General features: G+C 42.3%; 1 protein-coding gene across 1 annotated transcript in view; it reads left to right on the forward strand.

Moving 5' to 3' along the window:
- The window catches only part of pitpnm3 (PITPNM family member 3), a gene marked incomplete at both ends in the record, with an annotated part of 99,190 nt that overhangs the window by 15,553 nt on the left and 58,712 nt on the right, over positions 1-24,925 (forward strand). Inside the window, 2 exons of the mRNA XM_083636935.1 lie at positions 2,061-2,156; positions 18,901-19,011. Of these exons, the coding sequence (XP_083493061.1) occupies positions 2,061-2,156; positions 18,901-19,011 (207 nt within the window). The remainder of the gene's footprint in view (positions 1-2,060; positions 2,157-18,900; positions 19,012-24,925) is intronic.

The raw sequence follows: 24,925 nt of genomic DNA on the forward strand, positions 1-24,925 counted from the left end.
TATTACTGAGCCCGAGACCGACAGAGTCGCTTATTGCCAGAAAAGGCTGCACAATTTACATATAGGCAGCCTCTCAAATCACACAGCACAATTGGGTGATGGAGAGCAAGACCTGGTTTGTAAAAGAATCTGATGAAGGTCTGCATACTGAAACGTTATTCTTCTTCCCATTAAAACGTTGTAATTTGAAGTGAAGCAGAGAGTGTGTAGGAGTCCTTTGTTTCGCTTGAGTCGGCTCTTGCTCTTCTCCTGCACTCTTACTTGTGCCAAAGCTCTGCTCCTTGGTGCATACAAAACATCAACACATTGATCTATTTTACTTTATTTGTGCAGAGAGATGCAAATAAGCTTTATTCAAGGGCTGGTGTAGTGATATATTTCAGGGGGGGGGTGCAAACTCCAGCTATGCTGTGCTGCCTGCGGGGTTTCAGATTCTATCCCCTGCAGACATCAAGTTAGTGAATGAAAACAATCTGTTATTGATGGAGGGAATACGAGGAAATGCTAATGAATAAACAAATAACGGTATCAATTTTTCTCTACAGTAACTTTCCTTTGGGATTTATTCATGTAGGTAACTTTTCTAACGCAATAAGTATACACAAAAGCAAAAAGGAGTCAATTCGTTCGTATCTCTTTATAATATAAAGAGATACAACAAATTGTCTCCTTTTTGCTTTTGTATATATATTATACATATCTCTTTGATCTCTTTTTTTAAGACTATATTTTTTAGAGTTATCTTCAGCTAATGAAGAGTGAGGAGTAAGCCAATAGAGCAGCACTTTCTCACGGCTTCTGTCCTGGAAGTGAATTCTCCATAGATGTTTCAAAAAAATCCATTATACAAAGAGTTTTAAGCCTGGAACCAAGCCAACCTACCAGATGAATCGCGAATGACCATAAAACATTTGACTCGCATGGACCCAGACTATGGGAAAAAAGGTGGTTCTTTCAAGATTTCTGTCCCTAAAGATTGAGAAGGACCTGCCATACTAGATAAATAAATAAATAAAATGTTTGACCTCAAGGACACTTGAAACAAGGGCCTGAAAGTCATGAAATTACTTTATATATCTTTTTTTTTCTTTTAACCTTTGTATCCTGCTGTTTTGTCCAACCCATTTTACTGTTGGTCCAAGCGACTACCCAAAATATGAATAATTAATAAGATTATTATTAATTTTTTCCCAAATATTTTTTTTATATATTTTTTATTCATTGGTAACTTCATCCCTTATTATGTGTACCAATATTTCATACTTAGTCAGAACTTTAAAGTAATTAAATGTACCGTATATATATTTTTGTCTGTTATAATTAACCCTGTTTTTATTTTGTTGAGGCTGTTATTGGCAAGCTTAGCAGAATAGACTTGACTTACTGACTTAATCTGCATGGGGCTACTGCCCGTTGCTGTCCACCACATCACGAACACGTCTCCTCCACTCCTGCCTGCTGCTCGCCGCCCTGATCAGCTCCTCCATTCTCATGCCAGACCACTCCTTGATGTCATCAATCCAGCGTCGTCCTTCTTCTTCTTCCTCCAGTCATGCTGAATGTTGCTGTCTTTGTGAGTCGATGGTCGTCCATAACAGAATAGACATTTGTGTTTTGTCAGGCTTTGTGATATCTAATTATCAACATAATACTCTTCAACATGCGTTATTTGCATGAGGGGACCTATTAAAAATGAATATTGTCAACAAATGAAAAGGGTTCCAAACCCCTTTTTAATCATGCTATAAGAAGGTCATAGGAATAGATTTGCTTTGCTGCCTGGCTGATGTGTGTGCTGTGTGACTGCTTAAAGCAAAGTCCATTTGGGATTCTTCACCTGCTGACAATGGAAAGGTCGCCTCTCTCTGATGGGGGCGTTGGCTCTCCTCTTCACATTCTGACTCTCTACAGCTGACAGCTGACAGGCGAAGAAGAAGAAGAAGACATTTGATCTGTCTGTCCTTGAGTTCTGTGGTTAATAGCAGGAGCCAGACTGTCGTTATTGTTCCTGCTGTCTCACAAACTGATTTCCTTTCCTTTGTGTTTTTTCTTTTCCTCAGGCTCGGCACGAAAGCACAGTGTGTCTCACTGGTGCCTACAGAATATTGCACAAGAATCGGTTGACAGCTCCGATGAGGAGTTTTTTGATGCAAGAGGTTAGTGTCATATTTTCATCCTTTCCCATTTCCTCATGTTCTCCCCTTTAAATACCCTACTTGAAATACTGTATTGGTGGTCGCGGTAATGTTTTTGTTTTGTTTGTTTTTTTGTTTGTTTGTTTGCACCAGTAAGAGTCCAACAATATGTCAAATGAAAGCTGAGAATCCACAGATTTCAATGGTATTATTCTTATCAGTTATCACTCTAAGACCAAAACTCACTGAACTAGCAGCCGAAGAAGAACACTTACTGCCACGACAGGCGGTGGCAATAGGGTACTTTGAAACAGGTAACAAATGAGCCATAACATCAATATATCCTTTTCTGTCTCTCCTTGTTCTGCATATGATCCTACATTAACTGTACTCCTTTATGAGTAGGGGTGGGGGGAATCGATACAGCATAGTATCGCAATATTTTGTGGGCAATATATCGTATCGTGTCAAATGCCAAGTATCGTGATATTTTATTATACAAAATGTCACGTGCATGCAACATTTATAGCAGGCTTTCATGACAGTGTTGGTCAGTCTGTCTGCTTGACAATCCCATTTTGCTGCAATAAAAATTATTGAAGTGACATGGACAGACTGGAAACTTTATCTCATTAGATAAAACACATGTTGACAAAGTTTTCTTTCCTTTGGGGACGTCGTTTGCAGTTGAAAAAAGGTAATAAATCACAATATATCGCAATATCGCAATACTCAATATATCGCAATACTAGCATATCGCTATATCGCAATGGTATTGTATCGTGACTTAAGTATCGTGATAATATGGTATCGTGGGGCATCTGGTGATTCATTACATTACATTACATTACGTCATTTGGCAGACGCTTTTATCCAAAGCGACTTACAATAACACATTTTTTGTCAGCAATAGAGCAATCAACTATGGAGCACAGTCTATGACAACTACAACTTCTGAAGGAACAGTGGTACAAGTTTAGGTTAGTGGTACAAGGTTATTTTATTTTTTATTTTTTATTTTTTTATAGAGAGAGAACGAAGTTAGATCAAGAAGGGCCCAGATGGAGCCTGAAAAGGTGTGTCTTTAGTCTTTTCCGAAAGATCGGCAGTGATTCAGGGTGATTCCCACCCCTATTTATGCATCTGTAAAAGAAACTCATTCCTTATCAGGTGTGCATACTTGTGTGCACTTGTTTGTCACTCTAGTGGACTATCAGAAAAATCTTTCTTACTACTTGAATAGGAATAGGTGAATAGGAACTCAAGGACAGATTTATTGAATGAATCACAAGATCCAGGGGCAATTTGTCTGGCGATTGTGTTCAGGAAGGAGGGGGCTGTTGGTCATTGGATGTGTTTCTGTGATTGCTGTTTTGACTGTGAGAAATCTGTCCCCAGAAGAGGGGATCTGATTGTTCTGCTGCACGCGCACACACACACACACACACACACACACACACACACACACACACACACACACACACACACACACACACACACACACACACACACACACACACACACACACACACACACACACACACACACACACACACACACACACACACACACACACACACACACACACACACAAAGGTGTTTGCAGTGGTGTAACAGTATGGCACATTAATGGCAGAACAGGCTAGGGAGAAGCCAGTGGGTGGCTGGGTGCATAGAGTGTGTTACTGCCTTTTAACAGAAGGATCACACACAGCACAGCAGGGCCATGGGGACAGTCTATTGTACAATAGTAGCCTCTCTGTGGCAACCAATGCTTTATGCATGATGGTTATGCCTTTGCCGGTGATAGCCGAGCCGGAGGCATTATGGTTTTGGGAAGTCCATACGTCCGTACATCTGTATGATGTTCGTTAACGCGATAACTCAGGAACGCCTTGATGGAATTTTGGACTCAAGGATGAACTGATGACATTTTGGTGGTCAGAGGTCAAAGTTCAAAAGTCATTGTGACCTCACAAATGCCATTTTCTAGCTCGTTAACGTGATATCTCAGGAACGACTTGACTGAATTTCGTCACATTTGGCTCAAACATCCACTTGGACTCAAGGATGAACTGACTAGATTTTGGTGGTCAAAGTTCAAGGTCACTGTGACCTCACAAATGCCATTTTATAGCTCGTTAACGAGGAACGCCTTGACAAAATTTCAAACGTCAAAGTCTGGACAGACATGAATGTCAACTGCTCACTTGTTGGCAGAGGCATATATCCGCCGTGCGGTCCCATCCTTCTAGTTTATATTATTATTATTATTATTACTGTTGTTTTTAGCCAATTTGCCTTCCCAGTTTCTAGCCGTTTCCTGTGATGTTAAATTGAGTCAAGATCTCACAAGACTGCTTGTCTTCTTGTCCCAGAGGGAGTTCACCCGGTGATAACTGCAATACTTATCCCACCAATTACCCGCTCCAAGTGCTTATTTCCTGTGAGATTTATGATTGAGATTCTAGTTAATGATGTATTCTAACATGCACTTAGTTTAAATACATAAAGAGAGTCAACAGCCAATGGCGTGCTGCTTTGAAATTCTGATGAAAATGCACAACACTCTATCATATAATATAGAAATGTGCTGAAAATGAGGCTAGCAGATTTGAGACCATCTGGAATCTGTTGTTCCATTTTGCGTTTTGTCCTTGGAGGAAATTTGGAGTGGTGCAGATAGTATAAAGTCCTTGGAATCTACGTCACATATTTGTACGAGGATTTTTGCTTGATTGAATACATTGTTTATTCTCCCTCTCTCTTCTTTCCTCTCTCTCTTGCCTCTCCCTCTCTCAATCCTGGCTTCTTTACCACACGCACACGCACACACGCACGCACGCACGCACGCACGCACGCACGCACGCACGCACACACACACACACACACACACACACACACACACACACACACACACACACACACACACACACACACACACACACACACACACACACACACACACACACACAGTACTAGAGAACATGACATATTTATCCTGATCACAGAAGAGCCATGCTTGAACTGCATTCTCTAAGACTGATTTCATTGCAGCATTGCATCAGTAAGCAAGCATCACTGGGGGGAAATATAACATGTGACATGTGTTGTGTATGTAACCAATGCACCTCATCACCTGCACACTCTCTGTGACACAGGAAATCCACACTACACTCAGCTACTGTATGAAATATCTTTACAGAGAGAGAGAGAGAGAGAGAGAGAGAGAGAGAGAGAGAGAGAGAGAGAGAGAGAGAGAGAGAGAGATATCTCTCCTTATCTTTTAAGTGGAACCAGTACTTCTTATGTAATGAACGAGGCTACGCAGCAGGGGGCTGAAATTAGCCCAGATGCTCATGGTAGATGAATTGGTGAAGGAAGGTACCAGTCAGTTGCTGTCCTCAGCTGTTATGTTTAGCTGCTGTTTCTGTCTTATCTAATAGGCTTCTGCTTTGAAGACCAACACATCTCATTTTGCCATCTTTTATTGATGCAGAATTGGGAAGGATTTTGCAGCCCAGTGTTATTGAAGTATGCTATGAAAACGCTTGGATGATCCTTTCAAGTCAGATAAAAGCACACCTATCTCAGTCAGCAAAACATGAAGCCTCTTGAGGAGACGCGCTATAGACGGTTTTCACCAGCTGCAACCCCACAGCACTTCCTTTTTCTCAGCTTCTTCTTCTGTGTTTTATGGCGGTTGGCATGCTTAAATGTTGCATTACCGCCACCTGAATTGTATCAGCTTCAATAGCCTACTTCTATTTCTATTTTTTATTTTTGCTATGTAAACGTTTAAATGTAAATATAGGCCTATGCGTGCAATAATGTATTGATAGTCAGCTTACTCTGTAACTTGTAGCTTTTATTAGCCTCTCAGGCTAGCTCCAGACCAGACAACAACACTTCCTACTACCCAGCGTGTGCACGTCTTTCCGACAGGGGTGGTTGTTATGGCAACTATCAACAACAACAACAACAACAACTACTAACTACTACAAGACATAAAGACCGAAATAGGCTACCTTGTTACCGTGTCTGTCGGAGACACGGCCTAACGTTAACATTTAATATGAGCCGAATATCAGCCTGCGCTCAGCTATGTATACAGGAAGTAAACCGGATATTCAGGTGGGTTGTGACGGTTGTTATTGTTGTCAAGTTAAAACCGTCTATAGAAAGATAAAACACAACATTGAAGTATGTTTCCTTATCTGAAAATATCGAGAGAGAGAGAGAGAGAGAGAGAGAGAGAGAGACACACACACACACACACACACACACACAGACACAGAGAGAGAGAGAGAGAGAGAGAGACACAGACACAGAGAGAGAGAGAGAGAGGGAGAGAGGGAGGGAGGAGAGAAGGAGCGAGGAGATGCATTTTCCTTTTTGTTATTGCTAAGTAACTCCGGTGAAGTAGAGGGGAAAGTAGGTCCAAGTCCTGCAGAGGAGGCAGGCAACATAAAGCTCTTGCTCGGCATGAAGGATGCTCTTCCTTCTAAGGAAACCAGAACAAGGTCATAAAAGGTTGTTGAGATGACGGCCCACTGCAGTGGCTTGCTAACTGCAAGACAATGGCTCTCCATCTTCTGCGTGTAACCTCGGCTACTTCTTATTGCCACAGGGCACAGAGGATGTGTTTTTCAGATTCATATCATAGAAAGCAGAGAGAGGAGGGGGGAGGAGAGAATTTAGATTGAAGAGCCCAGATTGAAAGCATGATTGAGGGGGAGTTTATCATGTTATACTCCTTAAAGCATCACGGCAGGCTTTGGGGAGTTTTATTTATGTGTCATGATGATGAATGCCTTCACTCACACTGTATAACCCTGGGCCCAGTAAACCATGACAATGTATGAAAACTGTCAGGGTTTTGCCTAGCCTCCACTAAAGAGATGAACCCTACCTTGAAGTGGCTATATTCAGAAGCTGTTTATGTTTGCTGTCGAGAGACTCTTAAAACAAAACAAATACTTCTTCTGATATCTCTGTCTGACTTTCCCCCCTTGGCTAATGGCATAAGCAATGCTCTGTGTTTCCCAGATGGAAATAGCATAATTTAGATTTGCATGAGCCATGAGGCAGTCAGGACGATAATTCTCGGTTTTATTTGTCTTTGAAAACATGCAGTGTCGGTCAATGCCTCTGTAAAACACTGGAATCCACAAATACTGTTCAATAATAGTAATCATCTTACAGGAGATTGGGAGACATTTAGTGGATGGATTTAGCATCCATCCACATACATGTGTGTGGGGTTTTTTTTGCGTGAGAACCAAGGCAGAGACAGGGTCAGTGTTTGTTAGAGTGGGATACTGTGTATGTGGACTGTGTAAAGAACAAAGGCTTAAAATCACTGCATGCCTTGAGTCTCGATCCCTGAAGCCTAAGGATCAAGTCAAAAATCTTGGAGTTATTATTGATTTTGATCTCTCAACTTTAACTCCCACATTAAGTCAATTAGAAAATCTGCTTTTTATCATCTTAAAAATATAGCAAGAATTAGGGGATACATGTTCAGACAGGATCTAGAAAAACTAATTCACGCCTTCATTTATAGTAGGTTAGACTACTGCAATAGCCTTTTTTCTGGTCTCTCCAAAAAAGAACTTAGGCAACTTCAACTCATTCAGAATGCTGCTGCTAGAGTACTAACGAAGACTAAGAAAGCTGATCATATCAATCCAGTTCTTAAGTCCTTACATTGGTTGCCAGTGTGTCAGAGAATAGATTTTAAAATACTGTTATTAGTCTATAAATCACTTAATGGCCTAGGCCCAAAATACATAGCTGAATTGCTCCCACGCTACGAACTGTCTAGAACTCTTAGGTCAACAGGGTCCAGCTTATTAACTGTCCCTAGGATCAAATCAAATCACGGGAAGGCTGCATTTACCCACTATGCTTCTGCTAGCTGGAACAAATTGCCTGAAGACCTCAGATCTGCCCCAACCTTACTTACTTTTAAAAATAGACTAAAGACTTTTATGTTTACCGTCGCTTTTAACTGCTGACAGCTACTATGCAAACCCAATGCGTCCTCTATAAGTTTTAGCTCTTTCTGCAACTGCTGCGCCTGCTGCCTATTGCACTTTTTTATACTCTTTTTTTTTTTTTTTTTTAAGTTGTGTTGTGATGCTTTTAAATGTCCATTTTATTTCTTCTTTTCGTTTATTTTCCTGTAATACACTTTTTATACTCTTTTTTTAAAGTTTTGTTGTGATGCTTTTAAATGTCCGTTTTACTCTCTTCTTTTCTTTTATTTTCCTGTCAACCATTTTATGTGAAGCACTTTGAATTGCCTCTGTGTATGAAATGTGCTATACAAATAAACTTGACTTGACTTGACTTGACTTGTGTGTCAGACTGTGTTTGTGTGTGATGTGGTGTTGGAGGCATCGCAGCTGTTGGCTGGATGCTGTCGCCTCCATGGACCACTGGATCAGACAAGCACACGCACACACCATCACCTTGTCACAGGCCCTTGAGCTGGCCTGCAGTGACGATGAAAACAAAAGTGTAACATGGAAGCAATTTTATTTGGCTCAAGACCCAGAATCCAAAATCCCCCTGCTCTCAGCATCTCAGTTCAAGGGACTGAAATAACCATCAAAGAGTCTGTGAATGGCTGTGTAACGTCTGGTGAGAATATGGCACTACGCCTTTACCTTTTAGAAACAGTCCATAATAAAATAACATTTTTATCACGGAAATCCAGGTTTTTAGATATATCATGCATGAAGAAGATACTGGCAAACTTTGATTATGCATGCACAAGCTGGTTCAGTAGCATCTCTAAACAGCCCAGAACCAGCTTATCATAGTGGCCATGTTGAAGTTGAGTCTGCTTCACAGTGTCATTTTTGACACAGCATCCAATTATTTTAGAGGTTACTTCACACGAGTCTGTGACTCCCATAATTATAAGCCCAGGGCCAGTGACACTGATGTGATGATGATAACCCATTAGTTGTAGGACATTGATAGAGTAAGCACTTTTGCTTAATCTAGAGCTGGTTGGAAAAATCTACCAGCGTCGATAAAAAAAAAACACAGAATCAAAACAACAGTCAGTAAAAAAAAAAAAATCCGCTGGTGCGATAATCTCAGGTCCTCACAAGGAAAATGACAACATTGTTGAATTTTCAAGGTGGTTAAAATAACCCATGTTTTTTCATGAATGCGACCTCTTGTGGTCGTGCGAGTAAGTGCATGCATGCATGCGGTGCATATGCCAGAATGGGGACCTGTAACCAGGAAGTAGCGGCATCGGCGGGGTCTTGCTGACACATAAGGGTGAAGGTGTGGGATTGGCGTACTGGTTAACATCCTCATCTTTCAGCTTCCTCATCACGAGACAACCAGTTCGCCTCCCAACATCTTCTGTTTTTAACGGTAACCCAAACCATAACCCTAACCTTAACCAAGTTGTTTTTGTTGCATAAACATAACCAAAGTTGTTTTAGTTGCCGACATTTAACCAAGCCCCAACCTTTGCTTCTGAAAAATGAGGCCAACGAGAAAGTAGCAAAACTGCAGTTCCTGGAATGGCCACTTGAGGCTGGCTGCAAAAGGGAGTCATTCTCCATTCACCCTATGTTAAAATGCCCAACTTTACAGCAGAAATAAACATGTTTACAGCAGCCTGGTTAAAAAAAACGGTTTTGGTCTCTGTACATAATTTCACTGTTCAATGTGTTCAACAGCGAGAACATCCTTGGTTCGATTCCCATCTGGGACGCTGTTGGCACTGGGGGTATGTCTCCCCATGCCTTCGGTGCGTAGTGCCCAGGTGGGCTACCTCGTGAAAAGGGCCGTTCTGTGTGGAGTTTACATGTTCTCCCTGTGCTCCCCTGGGGGTTCCTCCATACAGTATAACATCAATATGGACCCCCAGTCACTAAAAACATGCAAGAAGATCCTCTTCTGACCACAGGTGGTTGGAAGAAGTTGGTCCCCGGGTGCTTAACTGTACAGGGGAACATTTTTATAGAACTCACCTGTTTACAGTCTATGACTGCAAAAATAAGTCAGATTGTATAGAAGTGAATGGGAAAATGACCCGACTTCTCTCTTGATTTATTACCCCAGTAAACACTTAATGAGTTTATGGTCTCAATCGCTAGTTTCAAGTCTTCTTCAATGCAGTATGGTGTTCATTTAAAATGATGGTCCCATTACAGTGTAAAATAGATGATGAAGATGAAGCGGACTATGTTTTGGGGCGTTATTGACAGTGAGTGCGCAGCTCGCCAATCATGGACCAAAAACAGGTGGCGCTACGGCACTTCTCATCCAAATATGGTCACTTCTGGCTCCAAGAAAACCAAGATGGCGACGGTCACAATGTGAAACTCGAGGCTTCAAATCTGGAGTCCAGAAACCAATGACGTCACGGTGGCTACATCAATATTTTTATACAGTCTATGACCGACGTGATTAACCAATGCGAGGCGTATCACCTGCACGCACAGTTTTGCCCATATGTCTTTTTGAGAGTCATTGGAAATTGACTTCTGTCGTTTCGGTATGAGGACGTGTTGGATAATCTGCATTTGTATACTGTAGGTTAGGTTAGTGAGTCACTGGACCCATCCCCCTCCAGAGTCACCTCCGCTGCCTAATATATTAAAGTGTTTGTTGGTGAGGCTCCAGTGGCATCTCCTCTCCACCCCCAAGAGCTCTCCCATGTGGCTGCTCAAATGAGAGAGAGGAGATGGGAGGACACGTCAAGTTCACATTTAATGAAGACAAACATATCCAAGGCACGTTGAGAAAGTTTCAAAATCCTTTGAGCTAAAGGAAGGCCAAAGTCAAATGTGTTGGAGCACTTCAAGCTTTTCACCTGTTCTGTCAGCAATCCAATGAACAAAGACTTTTTAACCTTTTAATATGAAGAGTGCCTTGGATTTCCCCCCCCGATGCAGTTACTCGCCTACATCAAAGATCACCTTCAACTGAAGATGTACCCCCCCCTGCCACATTTAATAACTCTACTGAGCCAATAGAAGCACCATCTTGTCCTTGGCAGTTGGCTCAAAAAACCCGTTGTTCTGAACAGGGGCGTCATGCAAGCCAAAAATCTGAGGGGGCGAACTCTGGCGCCGCCCGGAGGGCGGCAAAAAATTTGGGGGGTTGGAAGCCAGATTTAGAGGAATATCTAATTTTAAATTAACAGACTGAGCAGGTGTAACCATAAGGCTATTTTCCAAACTGCTCAGCCTCCTGGAAAGATCCATAATCACCAGACTAAGTACATTGCCACTGCCCAGGCTCAATGGACTTGACAAAAAAGGGAGACCACATGTTTCAAAGCAATGTAACACAATGTTTATTTTGGCTGGTATTGCCTTTTCAGAAGGTAGAAATCTTTCCTCTAGAGCAGGGTTTCCCAACCTTTTTTGTGCCAAGGACTGGTAGATACATGGGAAAAAAAAGTCGCGGTCCGGTTGTCAATTCTAATGGTTTTAGTTATATACTGTATATTTACTCACCAGGTGGCGACAAAGGGTAAATAACAGCCTTTTGTGTTGTACTGTATGTAGCCTATACAGTATTTATGTTTTTGTTTTAACTACAAACATACATAAACGTAAACTTGAAACTATGTTTCAACTACCATACACAGCCTATAATAATATAGCCTATGTTTATTAAAAAAAAAAAAAAAAAAAAAATTTTTTTTTTTTTTTTTTTTTTTAACTCTCAAAAATCTGAGGGGGCAATTGCCCCCTCAGTTACAATGGGCATGACGCTTCTGGTTCTGAATATTTAAAATATTGATTGAAGAAGAGGCAACATTCTGGGCAACACCCAGAAGAATCTGGTCTAGTTTTGAGCTGATTACAACAATGTTAGTTTTGTTATTCATGAGATATGAATGCAATAATGAGATTTCTGTCGGCTTGCTTGGTTTAAGTTGGTATTTTTAACACGGCAAACAAAGCTTTATTAAATAAAATGGCTAGCAAATTAATCCCTGATAATGGCATACATTTTGATCAGATTATTTGTAAAAAAAAAAAAAGGAAAAAAAAAACAGCTTCGCAGAATGCAAGTAGATGTGTCGTGTAAGCCAGAAATATCTACTGTATATCATGCTGTCATCTCATACTGTATATCTGTAGATTTCCTATGGATTTTCCAGCACAGTGATTTGGCTCTGGCACCTGGTGAGCACCCCCGGGTGTTAAAGCTGAATTGCTCACACTTCCTCTCTTGACAGCACATGAAAGAGTCAGTGGATGCAGAGTGCTTCTTCACTCAGCTCGCTGCTTTAGAGATCTCTATATGATATCAGAGATGAGACACCTGTCTTTCCAGCCTGCATACCCCCATTTCACCTTGAGCTTAGATCCACAAACACCACTCAACCTTCAATCCCTTTAGCTTGTACAGCTTTTCATACAAACGTGTCAAACATATCTATCAGTTTGAGAAAAATGGGCAAAAGAGACAAATGCACACTTGTTTGGAGGGGAAAAAAGGTGCTATATATCAGTTTGCTCACCAGGGTGAAAGAAAATAAAAAATTTCATTATGAATGACTGTGCCTTCTGGCTGCTCAACCGTGCGCCAACTCGATTGTCACATTGTTTATTTGATATGAACTGTTGCCAAATTTGCTGTATATTAATCAAGATTTGTTTTCTGATGACCTGAATTTAAATAATGTGCAGACTGCAGAATTGACACACTGTGCCTAAGAGGTTCATGGCTTTGGCTGCTCCCACAATTCAATCCTATATTAAATTGATATATTAAACCATGTTTGGGGGTGACTAACACATCTATTTACTATATAGGACTATACCTTCTTATCACAATGCTGCATTCCACTCTGCACTCTTTGCAGTATAACATCAGTATTTTACATCTAAACTAACTACAACTAGACCAGAATGTATCCGCAAGTCTGCAAGATTTCATGCACTTTATTATGATTTTGCTTCCTCATTCTATTTTTCCTTTCTTTTTGATTAGTTTTCATTGTAAACACAATATGTTGCAGGCTGATTACAATGTATCTCTCTTAGAGACAAAATAAACAGTCAAAGGGGGATGCTGCTGCAGGTAGTAGATAGTGAAGTTTACTAGACGCTCTATCCTCCCCCCTCTCTATCTCTCTCACTCACACACACACACAGACACACACACACACACACACACACACACACACACACACACAGACACACACACACACAGACACACACACACACACACACACACACACACACACACACACACACACACGCAGCACAACTCACTCCCCTTGATTGTGTCTGTCTGTGTTGTTGTTGTGCAGGAATGTCTACTCTTTATCTATTTTATGTCTATAAAATAATTCACTCCAACCTCTCGCCTCTCTTTAATCTTATCTCCGTATGACATGTATGAGAAAGGATAGATGAAATGTGTGTTTTTTGTAGTCCTCGTGGAGTCATTCATCAACCATGAAGGCCACTCATTTTTCTTCTCTTATTGCCTTTCAACACACCCAACAGAGAATGGGCTTGTGGTGGTTTCACCCTTTTCTCTGCTTGTCTGTTTTTAGCTCAAGCTCTCAAAAGTGATAAACAAATTTGGCTGAAAGTTGTTGGACAGACAGATCACCCTTGGCCCATGGATCAGTTAATTATATTTTGGTGGTGATCATGCGTCTGGAATTTCTGCCAATAGATGATTATCAATAATTTCTTAGCCACACTAATTATGCTGCTTTCTATACTGGTACAGTCGAAACGTCGGACAGCCGGGAGTTCCAAGTTGGCTGCTAAACAAGCAGACTTGTGCAATCTCATGCAATGTTGTCGTCAAATCCAACCCGGCAGACAAACAATAAACAAACATAAACCATTACAGAGGCTGTCGCGTTTCATTTTGGAGAAGTGCAGTGTTGATGGTTTTCACTCTAAGTGCAGAGTGAGTGCCTTCTACTTTGTTTCTGTGTTCCTGTGTTTACTCCTCAGTGTGTATTGCACATCTACAGATACTGCCTTGAAGGGAAACAGATACCGCCTTACTATTCAGCTAGTACAGAAGATCACTCCCGGCTAGAACCCATCCTGTGCACTGTGCAGCACTTCCTTTTGTTTAGTCTACACAGAATTCAATTGACACACGTCACATTGCACAGACAAATCATAATAGGGTCTCTAGAACCTCAATTATCTGTAGCCTGTACTACGAAGCTATCTTAACAGACCCGCGATCTGTCACTTTGATCTGGTTTGACTGAACAGGATCAAAGCTATCTAGTTTAAGGATACTACGACGCTGGTTTTCTACTCGATAACTGAAGCTGGGATCTGCCTGTGCACTAGGGATGGGCATCGAATTTCGAATTTTCGAATAATCGTTGTTATTATCAAGGTCGACTTTTATTATTGAAATTCGAAATTCGAAATTCGAAAAAAAAAAAAAAAAAATTGAGTGAAATGTTGCATTGTCTCCCCTGATTCTAAGTATAGTCAAATCGCTTGGTTTGAGCAAGTAAAACAATTTTTATAAGCATTTTAAGCAAGGTTTATGGAAAAATGAATGGCGGATGAAATCCCATGAAGAGGGAGAGGGGGTGACTTTGGCACCCCTTTGGCACTCAGACCTGAGCCTACTAAATATTTAATGAACCACTCATGATTGTCAAAACTGTTTTTTATTTTCGAAAATGTCAATGTCATGTAACATGTTCTTTACTTCAGTGGTGCAATGCTTGTTTGAACTAAAAATCCACAGCAGAAGCTTTTTATATTAATTAATAAAGCCGTAGACTTAGAATCAGGGGAGACAATGCAACATTTCACTCACAAAAAAAAACAAATTTTTTTTTTTTTTTTTTTTTTTTACATTTTTTTTTTTTTTTTCGAATTTCGAATTAAATTCTAATTTGGCCAGCGAATTTCGAATAGTGTTTTTGCTCGAAATGCCCATCCCTACTGTGCACGCCCACGTTTTTTGCTCGTGCACAGGCGCGCGTCCACGCGAAAGAGGTGCGCTAGCCAATCACATTATGAACAGCTGAGTTGATCCACGCCCACACCCATTTCCACACCCATTTCCTCATTCAATGAAAGCGCACTGTGAGTTTTAGCGGATATTTAATGTATCCGCGATTTAATGTCAGAACGAAAATCCGCGTTGGATATAGTCTGCTGAAGGGCTGTCTAAAGCAGCAGCTTGTATTCACATCAGTCATTTGATTTACTTTGATCAGCGATTTCTGTCTCCTACAGCAGCAACAAATGTAAATGTGTAATCTCAGTCTATACATTTCCACAATCTGTAAGCCTATTTAGACCATACATTTAGAAACGCATGCTCAATGAATAATGATCTCTATCACTCATGTGTGTGGTTGCACTGATCGAATAATTCATATATAAAATAGCCTAGTATGAAGCCTAATAGCCTAATATAAAAGAGAAAACTGCTGAACTGAATTGAGACGATGCGGGCATAGTTTTCATTGATAAAAACTAGCCTATTTTTGCTCATATATTGGCATACAGCCTACAGGACATAGTTCCAGCTGAAACATGCAAGAGTAGCCTGCATATTTAGTATTGGGGCTATCCCATATTTATCCCATATCTATATTATATGTATAGGCTTTTCTGGCATGTAGGAGAATATACCCTCACTCCATTTGAGGCTCCGTTCATGATATGCGCCGCGGTGATTAATAGTGATCATATTTCTCCACGCATCGTTGAGCTGTTAAGACATAAAGTAGTAAGTAGGCTTAATTTAATTATGTAGCCTACAGAGCCACGAATGTTTTTCTTGTTCTATTCTCAGTTGACTGCAATCTATTTTTCATATGGCGATCTTATATGAATGGTGAGTGACTCCAGAGAGCCGATTATATGGGTCTGTCATGGATTTTGATCTTATCCTCTGAAGCTAACCTGGTCGGGACCAGGTTAGCTTTGCAGCATGAGTTGCCATGGTGATTAGAAGTTAACTTGCTTTGTAGTACGGCTAAACCAGGTTCAAACTCAAACTTACTCGGATAAGGCATTAAACTAGCTTCGTAGTACAGGCTACTGACCATTCTCTGGCGAACATGTTTTGTTTATTGAATGATTTGACATAGACATTTTATTTTAAAACATAGCCCCCACATCGCTCCCCCAAAATCTTTTTTTGCCACGGTGGTACGGTGGCGCAGTGGTACTGTAGCACTCTCGCCTCACAGCAAGAAGGTCCTGGGTTCAACTCCCACCTGGGACACTGTTGGTACTGGGGGTATGTCTCTCCATGCCTTCGGTGCCTGGTGCCCAGCTGGGCTATCTCATTCTTCAGTGGGGTTTGCATGTTCTCCCCATGCGCCCCTGCGAGTTCCTCCATACAAGATCAATATGGACCCCCACTAAAAACATGCAGAAGATCACCGCCTGACCAGCGGCGATGAAGACTGAAGATGGTCCCGGGCGCTGAACTGTAAAGCTGCAGACTGCTGACTGGAAGGAAGGAGGAAGGAGGAAGGACGTGCCTTTACGGGCAGACCAGCATTGACTGTGTGTGTGTGTGTGTGTGTGTGTGTGTGTGTGTGTGTGTGTGTGTGTGTGTGTGTGTGGTGTGTGTGTGTGTGTGTGTGTGTGTGTGTGTGTGTGTGTGTGTGTGTGTGTGTGTGTGTGTGTGTGGTCGCTGCATGTAAGCATTGTAGTTGTGTTGTCTGACGACAAAAGACAGACGGGCCAAATCCAGTTTTTCATGTAATTTGACCACGAGGTTTCCGATTCTGACATCGTTTTGAACCCAGAAATCCAAGATGGCCGCTGGCCCCTACTTAAAAATGTAACTTTTGTCTGCTGCCGTGGCCTGGTGACTGATGAGATGGCAGACTGTATTGTAGATCACCATAGTCAAATACAGGGAGGAAGGTGACTGCAACCAATTTACAACCATGTTTTTCTGGCAGCGAAAGAAAAGCACAACCTGTTTTATAAGAAGAAACCCACTTAAGCTTCAACTTTTTGACAAGGCTTTCAATGTGGATTCTGAGAAAGAAGCGATCGTCTATTAAAATGTCCAAATACTGAGTGTAACACTAATTCAATTTGGCTGCCTTGCAAGGATCAAATGTTGGAAGGAGGATCTGTGGTCGCCCTGCCATTTGAAAACAACATTAATTTAGTTTTGGCAACATTTAGTACGAGCTTCAGTTCGATTATTTGAGACTCTACAAGATTAAATGCAGTCTGCAAATAGCCAAGAGCTTGAGTAAGAGTGGATCCACAGCATTAGATGACAGTGTCGTCAGCATAAAAATGAAACATTGAAATTTTGCAAGTAACGAACTCCAGAACAGAGGTACAATATATGTACAGAAAGATTTGTGCAAAACGCATGCCTATTATCATCTGTTTACACTGTCACTATTATTAGAACATAAAAAAGTGTAGATATGCAGAAAAGTGCCAATATATAATCATTTTTGTAATTTCCCCTTCATTTTTAGCCATCTGATTTATGATTTATGCCTGTGAGCTACATTCGTGTTCCATGACATCCATCTTCAGAGCCGACTGACAGACTCTCTCTCGTCTCGCCTTTTTACAGGATAATCCCCTAAGCAATCTTCTGTTTATATTGCATCAGAAATGATTGCGCAGTGAATCAAGAAATTGATCTGAAATTGAGAAATACTGATAAATCGGAGTAGAAAGGCCACCTTTGGTCATTTCCTCATAGTTGACCAATTATGCTGTCTTGTCCTCTCTCTTCCTCACTCACTCACTGACAGGCTGAAGGATGTTTCCAAATTTCATTCTTCTCCATTTCAGGGCTGACTGCTGCAGGCAAATCTCATCCTTCTATTTCTCTCTATCCTGTTGATCAAATTTCATTTTGCTGCTGTTCTCTCAGATCCTCCTGAAGTTGGCTTTAGTGAGTTGGCTTTATGCCCTAGAAGAGACTGTGTGTATTTTGTTTGTTTGTAATGCTGCATCTGATTGCCATGGGATGATTTTAGATTTTCCATGGGAGGAGTTTTTCTACACTGTGTCCTCTGCTGGTCCCCATCAGCTCTCCTCTCTATCCTTTTAGGGTTTGGTGTAAGCCTGCTTTGCATTCTCTGCACCTGTCTAAACACTGGCCTTGTTTCATCCTGCACAGCTTTGTTCACATTCAATCTTTCTCTCTCTCTCTCTCTCTCTCTCTCTCTCTCTCTCTCTCTCTCTCTCTCTCTCTGTGTTTACTCTCCCCTCTCATTCTCTCCTCACTGAATCTGCACATGTGTATGTGATGTCTGACTCTGCATCAGTACATTCACCTCAGTACTTGTCAGCAGAGGGAAGAGGTATTTTTAAACTCAGAGCAGATAGTGAAAGACATGAAACAGTGCCCGGTAGAGCCGGTATGCTGCTGTGTGAATCAAATGGACAGAGTGTGCAGAACCATGTCAGAGCCTGTCAGAGCTGACAGAGTGACACGAGAGAGGACACTGTGTCAGGTGGAGGCTGTCAGTCTGCGTGAGCCAGGCAGCTTGTCTCAGCCTGTCTTGGATGATTGCGCTGTCGCACCATCAAAAGTCGACAGCCATTTTGGTCACACTCAACCCATGCTTGTCTTGTCGGGTGGAGCTTGGGTTTCGTCCTGACGAGCTGCGTCAGTTTTTACTTTTGATCAGTTGGTAGAAATTTCACAATGATGAGCTGCTGTATTTTTTTATGTACAGATTCGTCTTTGTCGCTCTCATCTTGTCTTACCCCTCTGTGTGTGTGTGTGTGTGTGTGTGTGTGTGTGTGTGTCCCAGCAGATGTTATGGAGGGGAAGAGCGCCATTCTGCTGGGCATGAGTCAGTGGAACTCAAATGACCTGGTGGAGCAGATTGAAACCCTGGGACACATGGAGGACCAATCAGATGGTGCGTTTCACACACACACACACACACACACACACACACACACACACACACACACACACACACACACACACACACACACACACACACACACACACACACACGCAGCCTAAAGCCCAAGAACAGATGGAGTTGCCACCGCAATACTAATGAAGGATTCATACAGCACAGACAGACAGACAGACAGACAGACACACACACACACACACACACACACACACACACACACACACACACACACACACACACATACAGACAGACAGACACACACACACACACACACACACACACACACACAGACAGACAGACACACACACACACACACACACACACACACACACACACACACACACACACACACACACAGAGAGACACACATACACACAGACAGACAGACATACAGTATACACAGACAGACCAAAAGACATGTATGTTAGGGTTAATACTCCTGTCAGTGCCCCTGACCAAGGCAATGGCAAAAGAACTGGAGTTGTTCCCCGGGCGCTGCACTGCGGCTGCCCACTGCTCCTAGTTCTAGGAAGGTTCCTAGTAGAGGATGCGTCAAATGCAGAGAATGAATTTCCCCATGGGGATAAATACAGGATAATTTAACTTAACTTATTCCTGGCTAATGGTACAGCTGTAAAAAATCTGCCAAAACACACATCTCACGGCGCCAAAATACACGTGCTTCGGGTACTCACCACACGATGAAATATTAATCCAAAATGCACATAATCTGTCTTTTTGGAAGGAAAAGAGGTCGGCGCCCATGTTTGGAAATAGTGCCACCGACCTCTTTTCCTTCCATTTCAAATTTTTTGATTTTTATCGATACTATCGATACTTTTGACAACCCTAGTTTGAAGGTGTGTTTGTTTGTCACCCGGCGCGCCCCGGTTGGACGGTGCTGCGGCTCTACACTACAGGATTGGGGATTCTACAGCAGGTACATAGACGATTGTTCAGATGTGCGTTTACTGCGGTGGTTGAATCACCGATTGTGTCTGCCTGGGCTGGGCTAGCAGCTAAATGAAAACTGTGCTGAATGGGGAGAATGGGAGGATTTAGCCCACCCTGACCACGCCCCCAGCCAGCTACCCCAGCGTCTATGACGAGACATCAACTCAACCTATGTGTTTGGACCGAAGGTCCAAGCACCGCCCAGCCAGGAAACTACCGTAGTATCTCACGAAGCGACACCTCACGTTACTTTTTTTAAAGATGATTTCTTGCAGCATTTTGCCTTTATTAGACAGGACAGTAGGCAGACAGGAAAGGTGGGGAGAGAGAGAGAGGGGATGACATGTGGCAAAGGACCACGGGTTGGATTCGAACCCGGTTCGGCCGTGCGAAGGACTTACAGTTCCTGTAAATTATAAGTGAACAATTTGCCTGGAGTCGCATTCGCCCCGTCTAGCCGTGCCCCGCTGGTCTCTTGGTGCTGCAGCTGGATTGGCTGTCTTGCTGTCTTTCCATTTTGCATTGGTCTATTTTGAATTTGGCCCCTGCTCGCATCTTGTTGTTCGTCCTCTTCATGTCGCCAGGTATCCCAGCATGCTTTTTCAGTGATTTGATTTTTTAATACTGATTTGGACGTCGAGATGCCATCATGATGTTGTGATGTAGAGAGCTCAGTGGTCGATGCCTGCCGACCATAGCCCAACCCTACGTCAGATCTTAGCACAGACTGTGCTAACAGATACAGCAGACCATTGGGTGGTTCTTTCCCCGCTGTCTAAATAAAGAATGGAAATATTAGAGAGGTGAGTCCTGCCACAAGCCAATCTCCTTTTTGAAGTCGAAGTAGCAACACAGATTAGATCTGCCTATACTGTGATGTAGTCAGTGTGAAAGTATATCTCATGCAGCAGGTGTTCTCCATTTCATCACACCACACGACTGAAACAGCAAAGCAAACACACTGGAGTAATAACACAATATGTGTTTCACAAAATCCATTATGCGGCCATGTATTCAGCTGTGTGGTACCATGTGGCAGTGGAGACAGCAGAAACCCTCTGAGACAGAATAAAGCCTCCTGGACTGATGCGTCGCAGTTGGTATTTATCTATTTGTTTTGAAGATCATGTTTTTATGTGTTTACGCACAGCAGGCTAATACCCCATTCGAGACAGCTCGGAACATGGGAAAAAACGAGCTCCAACCTGTAAAAAAAAACTAACTGTCGAGGTCGGAATTACAGGTCGGAAATTTGGGTATCATTTCAGAGCTCCGGGTTGTCCGAGCTGACATTGAAGTATTTGTTGACCTAATTTGAGGTGTAATTATGCAATATGTGTTTATATTGTTTTTATTTTGCTCTAATTATAGCAATATGTTGAATTCAACAGCTATTTACCAATTAAATTAGCTAGCTAGCTATTTATGTTTTCGTTTCTATCTCAGTCTTTGCTTTCTTTATCACAACACAACCTCTCAGCGCCACGGTTCAGAGTAAAATGCTTCTTGTTTGAATGTGTGTTTGTATCCTGGTTGTAGGGCTCAGTGGTCGATGTCTGCTGGCCATCGGCCCAACCCTACTCCAAATGCTTTGTTTCAAAAGAGTTGACCACAAACTGTTAGCATGGAGATGTAAACAAAGGGAATGAATGAACCAGAATAGGACACGGAAACGCTTTGCCACGAGCCAACCCAAACAATCATGTGATATTTTACACCAACTAGTAGGGGTGTCACGATACACTCAGTTCACGATACGATACGTATCACGATACTGGGTTCACGATAACGATACGATACGATACGATTTTAACAATATTTTTTTAAACTTGAATAATGACAATATATGACTGGAAAAGTAGTATTTTATTTGAAATGCACAAATACAAAACATGCTGTTGTGGGAAATTGTTATTACAATAACAACTAGAAAAAACATGAGATTGGAGATAAGGCTTATCTTGAAATAGAATGAGTTACACCGTCACTTAGATTTACTTTGAACTAAAAGGTTTCTCAGCAGTATAAATTCTCATTATGCATCTTCAGTTTTTCTTCAAACTCAAACAACAAGACTTTTCTTAGTCTATTTTTTATGCTTCAGTTTTTCCTGTCAAGTAAACAGTTTTGCCAGAAACTCAATTGAATGGTTTCTCTCCTGTATAACTTCTCATGTGTCTCTTCAGAGACTTGTTCAACTGAACTACTTTCCACACATTGAACTTCAACAAACAAAGACGTTTCTTAGTCTATTAAAAAAAAAAAAAAATTTTTTTTTTTTTTTGCGATATGAGATTTCATCTCAACGATACATATCGTGACGTTTTACTATCGCGAAATTTCGTGGGACGATATATTGTGACACCCCTACCAACTAGGCATCTAACGCGCTACGCTCACACACTCGATTCCTAGGCTCACCCCTTTTATAATATACTAGGCATCTCGCGCACTATGCGTGCTCGATTCCTAGGCTCGCCCACACTGGGTGGGCTCGCTAGCTCAGCCGCTGCGTGGCCTCGCCCGCCCTGCAGCTCGACCGCTGTGCGGGCTCACCTGCTCTTATGACAGCGCTGATGAATGACATCACTGATGATGTCACAACTTCGCATCTTATGACATCACTGATGGCATGCACTGAGAGCAAACCTGCACACACCGCAGAGTCTGAAGCCTTTGCGGTACTTCGTTAACTGGCAAATGTGTCGGTTTGTCTATATAAACCTGCGAAAATTGTTTCCACAGTAAGTATAGCGTGGCCTTTAATGGGTAATTTCTGGAAACTTAAGCTTTTCTCTAAGAATCACACTGCCCATTTGCACTCAGCTCATTACTTTTGAATTCCTTACTGTCAATGGCTCATCACGAGGCAGCAGTGAAGGCAGCAGCAAGCACAGCTTGCTGGATTGTGTTCACTGGAGCAGATTGTGTTGTGCTGGTTTGTTTCCCTGGGCAGTGGGCAAGCTATCTGCATGCACTTTAGATCTGTGATCATCAGGAGACCTCAAAGGCTCCCTCGGTTTGTGTTTTCCTCAGAACCTCTGTGGGTTTGCAGCCTCGTTCTCTCGCTTTGTTCTCATTATTTCTTCATTTGCCCTCCTCAGCGTCTCTAACCATCCACCTCGCCGTGCTCTGACTTCTCCTGCACTCCTTTCCTCATCTCCTCACATCACCTCGTCATGGTCTCCTTCTCTCCCCCTCTGTTCCCACATTCATAACGCCACGAGCCCCGGGCGACGGTAAACACTTCACCTCCCAATAGAGGAGACTGACAGCGATGGAAACCTCTGCGGCAGAGACGCATGCCTGGAGCACCACTCCTTTATTTTCCACTCTAGTCCGCTAGTTCCTCTACCACATTCTGCCCAGTGACGGCCTATCAGTCCTGTGATCTAACACCATCCACTGGTCCAATGTCTTTCGGGCTACCCATCTGTCCACTATGCAAACAGTCTTATCAGTAGCTATATTTATGCGGTGCTCTTTTCATCATAATCTTTTTTCCACTTCATTCACAGACTGCTTCTGCATAATATCGTTGCATCTGAAAATAACCATGTTACATAACTGCTGTTTTTGTCCACGATAAACAAACAAGTGACTCCCTCTTGGCTGCCGCCTCGGTGCGTGCTGCCAAGCTCGGATACCCTGCATACCGTGTCCACAGTTTGCTTTAAGATGACTAAGTGAAAAGCTGTGCCACACCACTGAAAACTGGACAATTTGCAGCAGCATACTGGAATATGCGATGAAAAGGCTACAAAAGGTGACCCAGAGAGACATGTATTGAAGGGTTGTTTGCCATTTTGTCTCTGGCTCCCCATTTTCTCGGCTGCTTGCTTCCTGTAGAGCTATTCAGAGAGATGCATGCAGAGAGAGAGAAAGAGAGAGAGAGAGAAAAAGAGAGAGAAAACATAAATTTGAGTCTCATCTGTATTCTACCCACCATCTCCCCCCGGTCAAGGCATTTTTAACACTGCTCGTAGGCACAATCTCCCCTCACACTTTAATTTCCATTAAATTAATTTTTTTCTTCATTTTTTCCAATACATTTTCCCTCTTTAAAACCAAATTGCCCCAAAGCGTGCAAGCAGCAGAGACAAAAGCAGCTTCTTTCTGGAATACTAAGAGACAGAACGAGGTAGAAGAGGAGATATAATGATAACAGCTGTCTGACTGTAAGGACCCAGCCCTCGATGTCGGGGTATCAACAAACATGCATGCCTCACACATCTCTACATGTTACAGCCCTTTTCCCCTCTGCTGAGAGAGCTCCTCTCTCCTCTGTGTCTCTCTCTCCCAGTCCGTCTGTGTCTATCTGCATGTGCGTGCCTTTGTATTTATGTGTCTGTTTATGTGTGTGTGTGTGTGTGTGTGTGTGTGTGTGTGTGTGTGTGTGTGTGTGTGTGCGCGTGTATGTGTGTAGTGTGTGTACATGGTTGTCTAACACAGGATAAGAAATGTGTTGTGTGATCGCACATTGAGAATAGATCATCACACCCAAACAACACTGTCGCTGCCTGCAGCTCCAGGGGGAGTTGGGGGGGGGGCGGCTGGATATGAAATGAAAAGAAACAAATTTCAACTCCAGATAGGTTTCTGCTGATGGTTAACACCTTCTTTGACCTGTCACAAATGTTGACAAAGTGTTGTTGGTGCTAATGTGCTGCAGATGTGGCATGTATAGACCCTTTTCACAGCTGCCATTTTGTGTCTAAAAGGCAGGATAAACACAGGCGCAACCAACTCACTAATTAGGTCCCCAGCACTGGAACACCAAAATGGACTGGAAAGTTGGAAACCCTAATTCATGTTTTGGTACACCTGTGTTTATCCTGCCTTTGGGACACAAATGGCCACTGTGAAAATGGTCTATACTGCATTCTCCCCTGTTTGGGGTGGGGGGGTAAGTGTAGCTTACCTGGTGTCAAGCCCGATGAACCACAGTCTATAG

This window comes from Poromitra crassiceps (assembly GCF_964638095.1).
Source record: "Poromitra crassiceps genome assembly, chromosome: 5".
Classification (NCBI taxonomy): Eukaryota; Metazoa; Chordata; class Actinopteri; order Beryciformes; family Melamphaidae; genus Poromitra; species Poromitra crassiceps.